This window comes from Salvia hispanica, chromosome 2 (genome assembly GCF_029641045.1).
Source record: "Salvia hispanica isolate PSC_SH4W2 chromosome 2, Shi_PSC_v1, whole genome shotgun sequence".
NCBI classification, from domain to species: domain Eukaryota; kingdom Viridiplantae; phylum Streptophyta; class Magnoliopsida; order Lamiales; family Lamiaceae; genus Salvia; species Salvia hispanica.
Window position 1 is genome coordinate 3,263,873 of NC_142693.1, and position 7,866 is coordinate 3,271,738.

Below are 7,866 nucleotides of genomic sequence, written 5' to 3' on the forward strand. Positions count from 1 at the left end.
GATAAAAAAAATAAAGTAAAAAATAAGAATTTTTTTACTAAAAATAAATATAATTTAATTATTTTATAACTTTTTAAATAAAAAATAACTCAAATAATATGAAATGGAATGAATACTGGTATAAAGAAAAACCCACTAAGAGCATCTTCAAGGAGAGAGATAAATGGAGAGGTAAAGTTATATAACTACCATATTTACCTTTTTTTCATAAAAAATCATTCTCCAAAGATAGAGGTATTTGAGAAGATATTATACTCCCTCCGTCCCACTTTAGGAGTCCCGATTTGCTACTTTTAGGTGTCCCACTTTAGGAGTCCCGGTTGGAATATTCCATAATTGGTAATAGACCCCCCATTCCACTCACATTTTTCCACTCACATTTTATTATAAAACTAATATATAAAAGTAGGACCCACATTCCACTCTTTTTTCACCAACTTTCCTTTGTATTTCTTAAAACCCGTGCCGAACTCAACCGGGACTCCTAAAGTGAGACTGAGGGAGTAACTTTTTTTTTCCATTTTGAAGAGGTATCTTTACCTCTCCATCAAAGGAAATGTAAAATTTTATAACTACCATATTTGTCTTCTTTTCATGAAAAACCATTCTTCAAAGGAGAAGGTATTTGAGAAGGTATCACACTTTATGTTTTTTTTAATGCATTTTATGCTATTATTTTATATTTAAAAAATCATTTACCTTCTATATACCTTTTTTTCTTTGAATTATGTTTTTTTTAGAAGAATATATTTCATTTTGAGGAGTTAGCTGATACTCCCTCCGTCTCCGAATAAGAGTTCATAATTTCCATTTTGGTCCGTCCTTAATTACCAATTAAGAGTAGCACTTCATTTTTACCATAAATGGTAAGCAGGTCGCACATTCCACTAACTCATATCACTCACATTTTATTATAAAACCAATATAAAAAAGTGGGTCCCACGTTCCACTAACTTTTTCAACAATTTTTCTCTACATTTTTCAAAACTCATGCCCGATCAAAGTGCTCCTCCTAATGGGAGACGGAGGGGTATACCTCTTTTAATTTTTCATGAAGATGCTCTAATAAAGTTTATCCAAAGTAGCCAATAATAGACATCCCACCGAGAACATCGCCACCACCAAATTCCGACAAAAAAAATCTCAACTCTCGCTCACCTAATTCCATTCTCCGATGGCCCTTGCACCGCCGCCGCCGCGCGTGCTGATCTTCCCCCTCCCCCTGCAGGGCCCCGTGAACTCGATGCTCAAGCTCTCGGAGCTCCTCTGCCTCGGCGGCCTCCACGTCACCTTCCTCGTCACCGACCACATCGACGCCCGCCTCCGCCGCTACTCCAACGTCCAATCCCGCTTCCACTCCCACCCCGGCTTCCGCCTCCAGGCGATCCCCGACGGATTGCCGGAGAATCACCCCCGCGGCGACAAATTCTTGGAGGTTTTCGAGTCCATGAAGGTCCACACCAAGCCTCTCTTCAAGGAATTGCTGCAGAGCGGCGGGATTTCGTGTGTGATTGCGGATGGGGGATTAGGGTTTCCTCTGGATGTGGCGGAGGAGGTTGGGATTCCTTTGTTTATTGTGAGGACCATCAGCGCTGCTTGCCTTTGGGTTTTCTTTCGTCTTCCTCAGCTAATTCAGTCTGGGGAGCTTCCTTTTACAGGTTCAATTTTGCATTTTTGGGTGATGAATTTGGAAAAGATTTCATTTTTATGAAATTTGGTTTGTGGGTTTTGTGAATTGAGGTTTGGATTGGGACTTTTGTTGTGTTCAATTTGATTGGGAAACTGTTATAATTTGGCAATGAAATCAAGAAATGTACTTGTCATATAGTGAGATGAAATTTTGTAGGCATAGATTTAATCTCTCTCTCATACTTTGTTTGTGAAAAGCTTGTTTTTTGTCAATTAATTGTGATCTCACTTCAAAAATGTGGTCTTGAATCTTGATTGTGATTTGAAGTTTGAATTGAGACTTTTGTTGTGTTGAATTTGATTGGGAAAGTAAGTAGTTATGATGGTTTGCCAATGAAATCAAGAAATGTACTTGTCATATCAAGCAAACTCTGTGAAAAAGTTTAGTTTTTGTCAATTACTGATCTCACTTCAAAAATGTGGTCTTGATTGTGATTTAGTTTGGTTTGTGGTGATGAATATGGAAAAGATTTCATTTTTATTTAATTTGGTTTGTGTTTTGTGGATTTGTGGTCAAGATCTTGGGGCTTTAGATTGGGATTTTTGGTGTGTTCAATTTGATTGGGAAAGTAATGAGAATGGTCAAACATATAGTGATGGTGTTAATGAAACAAGTGAATTGAGATTTTGTGTAAAGGTTGGGTTTTTTTGTCAATTTATTGTAATCACCTTAATGAAACAAATGAGATGACATAAGACCAAACAAACTCTCTCTCTATCTTGTTTTGTGAAGAAGTTTGTTATTTTTGTCTATTTATTGTAATGTCACTTCATATACTTGTAGGCCAAGTGTTGTCTCTTTAACTCATCCTAGTTTAGGATAATTCTGAGGCGTTTACTTTGTGTTCACAAAATAGAAGACAGACATTTGATAAATATGTGATTGAATAGTTGAAGATGATCAAACAAGTTCAGTCTAATCTAACCCTGTATTAAGTAGAGAATGCAAGGGTGAATATATATGATTAAGTTCTAACTCAATTAGTTCAATTTCTTCATATATATTTGTCATTGTAGGAGATGATGATTTGGATGTAATGGTAAAGAGTGTGCCGGGCATGGAACGGTATCTCAGGCGCCGCGACCTTCCAAGCTTCTGTCGCTCAGGCAACGTAGCTGATCCAAACATCGAACTATACAAGTGTGAGTCCACTAACAATCCCCGAGCTGCCGGTCTCATACTAAACACATTCGAGGAACTCGAATCCCCAATACTCTCTCAGATGCGTGGCGTCTGCCCAAACATCTACACCATCGGGCCACTCCACGCGCATCTCAAGGCCAAACTAGCCGCCACTGGCACATCACTACCCGACTTCTCCAACAGCCTATGGGAGGAAGACCGGTTCTGCTTGGTGTGGCTCGACGATCAGCCTCCCAAGTCCGTGCTCTACGTGAGCTTCGGGAGCCTAGCTACAGTGACCAAGGATCAACTGATGGAGTTTTGGCATGGTTTGGTGAATAGTGGTCAGAGATTTCTGTGGGTTATAAGGCAGGATTCCGTGGCCGGAGAGGGCCAGGTCCCGATGGAACTGTTACAAGGGAGTAAAGAGAGGGGGTTCATTGTCAACTGGGCTCCTCAGGAGGAGGTGTTGGCTCATCCGGCCGTTGGAGGGTTCTTGACGCATAGTGGGTGGAACTCCACGCTCGAGAGTGTGTACGAAGGAGTTCCGATGATATGCTGGCCTTATTTCCTCGACCAGCAGGTCAATAGCCGGCTGGTCGAGGAGGAGTGGAAGCTTGGCTTCGACATGAAAGATACTTGTGATCGGAGTGTGATCGAGAAGACTGTGAGGAATCTTATGGAGGTTAGGAAAGACGAGTTTCAACGAAACGCAGCTCAGATGGCATGTTCGGCTAAAACGTCTCTCGGTGAAGGTGGATCGTCCTCCTCTCACTTGGAACGGCTTATTCAAGACATAAAAGCTAAGAGTGTTGTGTGACTAATGTGTATCAAACTATGGTAAGAACTTTATTAATAAATTTATAGTCAATAATATTTCTTCGAGATTTATGCTGTATTGCATAAATCTCGAATATCCCGAATCAAACGATCCAGATCATAGTATGACGTTCCTCCTTCAACCACGCTCTCTCGAGCAGCTTTCGCCAAAACCCCTGCCCTCCGCCGGAACTCGCCGCTTCGATCCTCCATCACGTCCCTCACCATCTTCTCGACCACGACCCTATCGCAACGATCCTTCATATCTCGCCCGATCCCCCAAACATCATCGACGAACCTACTATTCACCTGCTGGTCGCCGAAGTGCGGCCAGCACACCATAGGCACGCCCGCAGCCACGCTCTCCAGAGTCGAGTTCCACCCGCAGTGCGTCACGAACCCGCCGACGGCGGGGTGGGCCAGGACCGCCTCCTGCGGGGCCCACCCCACCACCCGCCCCCTCCCGCCGTCCGCGATCCCCGTCCCGCCGGAGTCGGGCCGCACGACCCACAGGAAGCGCTTCCCGCTGTTGACGAGGCCGTGCCAGAACTCCGTCCGCGCCTCGGCCGTGACGCGCACGATGCTCCCAAAGCTGACGTACACGACCGAGTTCTCGGGCTGCTCGTCCAGCCATGTCAGGCAGGTCTTGTCCTCTTCCCAGAGAGTGGTGGACGATGAATTCGGCGTGGCGGTGAGACGGGTTTGAAGGTGGGCGTGGAGCGGCCCGACGGCGTAGAGGTTCGGGATTCGGGTTCGGATCAGGTCGAGCGTGGGGCCTTCGAGGCGGTCGAACGTGTTGAGTATGAGCCCTCTGGCTCGAGGGGTTTGAACCGTCTGGTGCATGATTGTCTGCATAGACCTCGAGTCCAACCCGTGGCGGCAGCAGCTCGGGAGATCGCGGCGCCGGAGAACGTCCTCCATCCCTCTTAGGTTAACCATGGGCAAGTCCAAGTCATCACCTGCACATTTCACTAATCTCAGTTTCAACAAGATAAAAGATCGATGATAATTAATATACAGTTTAAATAATTAATTAACTCGTGGTTAATTGTATGTAAATATGCAAATTATATCCACATTATTGCGATTTTCAACCAATTCTATTTGTTAGACAAAAAACACATTAAAATATTTTTGAATTTTGCATGAGTCCAAATTTCACCGGTCAACCATTTAAGGGTAAATAGTCACTTAAATCACTAAGTTTGGTCAATATCTGGTCTCTCCCACAAAGTTTAAAATCAGCTAATTTAATCACGAAGTTTCACTTTTTCTAGTTTATCTCATGTGTCGAATTTTAGGTGGAATATTTGCATCATCTCTACATTGAAATCCATCTTATAATCCCATTCCAACTTTAAGGTCAAGCTCCTTTTGATTACACTTTGGATTATACATGTTTTTTTTCGTGATTTAAATCTCAATCCATGTCAACAAAGACTCTACCTAACATTCGTTTCATGGGATAAACTAGAACCAGTTAATTAGCGGATTTCAAACTTTATGAACTTGGTGATCGGAATGGCAATTTCCCCATGATTTGGAATCATACCAAATTCCAAAAAATTAAAACCTCATATATTTCAACAAAACTAAGCCATAAAACTTACAATCAAAGGGAAGCTCCTGCGATTGGATGAGATGAGGCAAGCAGAAGTAAACCCAAAATGCACAAGCACTCAAAGTCCTCATATAAAAAACAGGAACGCCAGCTTCCTCCGCAGCTTCAAGCACGAAGCTCAAGATCCCATCGCTGATCACACAATCAATAGGATCTTCATCGTCGGAGAGGAGCTCTTTGAGAGACGGCAGCGCTGTTGAACGAAAGGAATCGAGCCAATCCTTGACGTCGAAGGAGCCGGGGCGGATGTCCTCGTGGGGGCGGTCGTTGGGGATCGGGTGGAGGCGGCTGAGGCGTGAGGCGGCGTTGGAGTGTTGGGAGAGGCGGCGGTGGATGTAGGCGGGGACGAGGAAGGTGACGCGGAAGGAGGCGGTGGCGCAGAGGAGCTCGGCGAGGTTGAGCATGGAGGTTATGTGGCCCTGCGCCGGCGCCGGGAAGATTAGTATGTGAGGTTTGGACATGTTGATTTGCTTCTTTTGTTTTGTAGGAGTTTGGTGTTTGGATTCATGTTTGAGGTTTGTACCTATTTATAATGTTTGGTGGTTAAGTGGGGTTTGGTAGGATTTCGACGATGGGCCCACAAATAAATAAATTGAGATTCAGCGACGCAAGAGAGACAACTGCAACAACACAACAGGTGACAGAAATGTCGTCAGATTGAGATGAAAGTAGAAACGTAGATATTCGAATCAATTCGAATTTGAAAAATCACAAAAAATATTGTTATAACGAAAATTAGTTCAATTTGCAAAAAGGGAGTATTAAATTTGTTAATATGCACTGAATTAACAAAAATACTCTAGATTTTTTCCATGAATCCCTCCCCTTTACTAGTGTCACCAATGCTTGTAGTGTTCGGTATGGCACTCGTCGCAATACCGAGCACATATCGAGCATGGACTTGGTATTTAGCGATGATATGCGGATATTGCTAACGCTATAACCCGGTTTTGTAGTGTGTGCAGTAAAAATCCTTGATATATAGGAGTTGATTCAAATTTTTTTAAGTTATAAATATTTAGAAAACAATCTTACCATGATTTCATATGATAATAAAAGCTTGTATAAAAATTCAAGTGAAATGATATTTTGTTAATTTCATAAGAATAGAATATTAAATCATGAGACATTTGTGATGGACTGATAGTGTCGTGGTGAAGTGAAAGTGTTAAACTGTCTAAGTAAAATATGGTATAACTACTCCTATTATTTTAGTAATTTGATTTGACGAAGAAAATTATCTTTTGACCATGGGTTGTCCTCGACGTGTCTTGCAAGCTATGAAAAAGTTATGAAATTATAAAAAGGTTATGTATAGTTGAATAAATGGGTATGTTTGAAAAAACTTTATATTCATAAATGGATATGTTAGAAAATTGTTAGTAAAGTGGACAGGAGTTTTATATTTGGCAAATGTTTGAAAGTTGTGTTGTAAAGTGGAGAGAAGATTATAATAGGAAAGCGTGTTCATAATAAACTTTCTAAATATATGGATTGGGAATTTGGGATATCAAATGTAGCACGATTTCGACTTTTGTTTTTCCTCTAACACTCTCATTCACTATAATGGGAAATTGAGTGTTGCAATGGAAGAATGTGTATTAGTGGTCACATACATAAAAAAGAAAAAAACAAAAAAATAACTTATATTTTTACCTCTTTTACTCTTTATGAATATAATTAATAATAAATATGTTTTTCAATTTATTTGAAAATGTTCGTTAAAGCTAATGTGTACTCTCTCTGTTCATGAAATGTTGTCCAGTTTTGTCATTTCGGTCCATCCGCAAAATGTCGTCCACTTTGCTTTTTTTTCCATCTTTGGTAAATGGTCTCCACTTTCCACTAACTCATTACACTCACATTCTATTATATAAAACCAATATATAAATGTGGGACTTACATTCCACTCACTTTTCTTCATATTTTCTTAAAACCGTGTCGAGTCTAATATGGACGACATTTTACGGATGGAGGGAGTACTATATATAGTTTTTCAATATATCAAAATGAATTGTTTTCATGCATCTATATACTATAATTCATTGTAATTAACTCATAAATTCATGTATCTGTATATCAAACCATAAAACTAAGTAAATAGATTCATTTACGTAATTACGTACCAACCTAATCATTATAATTGTAATAAATAGTAAAATGGGCCTATGCTTTCCGATTCTTCATAACTAGCTTAATATATTCATGTAATGTACAACCATTAGGCCCAAAGATAAAAATTGCGCCCAGATTGTAAACTCACACTCATTGCCAAAGTTCTAAAAAAACAAGTTTATAAAAATCAAACATGGTAAAATAGGGGTGGGCCGGGCCGGGCCCAACCCTAGACACTTCAAAAGTCTAGTATTTGGCAATATTATAAAATTTGGACACGAGTTACGAAACAATGAGAAATCAAAATAGTTTGATTTCTTATAGTGTTTCGCGACTCGTGTGTAAATTTTCTAGGCATTTTGAGATACTAATCATTTTTAGGTAAAGTTGTGTCAACAAAAATATACTAATAACTCAATCAACCAAGGTCACCATATTTATATAAACATTTCATCAATTAAACCTAAACATGATGAAAAAGAAAACACCCTTCCAACTT

The 7,866-nt window shown here is 40.5% G+C and overlaps 2 protein-coding genes across 2 annotated transcripts; one reads left to right on the plus strand and one right to left on the minus strand.

The window, feature by feature from the left end:
• Positions 1-1,092: 1,092 nt before the first annotated feature.
• On the plus strand, positions 1,093-3,686 carry LOC125201070 (7-deoxyloganetic acid glucosyl transferase-like). The gene is made up of 2 exons (XM_048098967.2): positions 1,093-1,658; positions 2,707-3,686. Exons 1-2 carry the CDS (start codon positions 1,175-1,177, stop codon positions 3,630-3,632), a joined length of 1,410 nt encoding a protein of 469 aa, XP_047954924.2. The 5' UTR covers positions 1,093-1,174; the 3' UTR covers positions 3,633-3,686.
• On the minus strand, positions 3,641-5,733 carry LOC125224068 (7-deoxyloganetic acid glucosyltransferase-like). Its single transcript, XM_048127417.2, has 2 exons — positions 5,242-5,733; positions 3,641-4,590 (listed from the first exon to the last, which is right to left on the minus strand). The coding sequence occupies exons 1-2, from the start codon at positions 5,711-5,713 to the stop codon at positions 3,701-3,703; spliced, it is 1,362 nt and encodes a 453-aa protein (XP_047983374.2). The 5' UTR covers positions 5,714-5,733; the 3' UTR covers positions 3,641-3,700.
• Between the last annotated feature and the right edge of the window lie 2,133 nt (positions 5,734-7,866).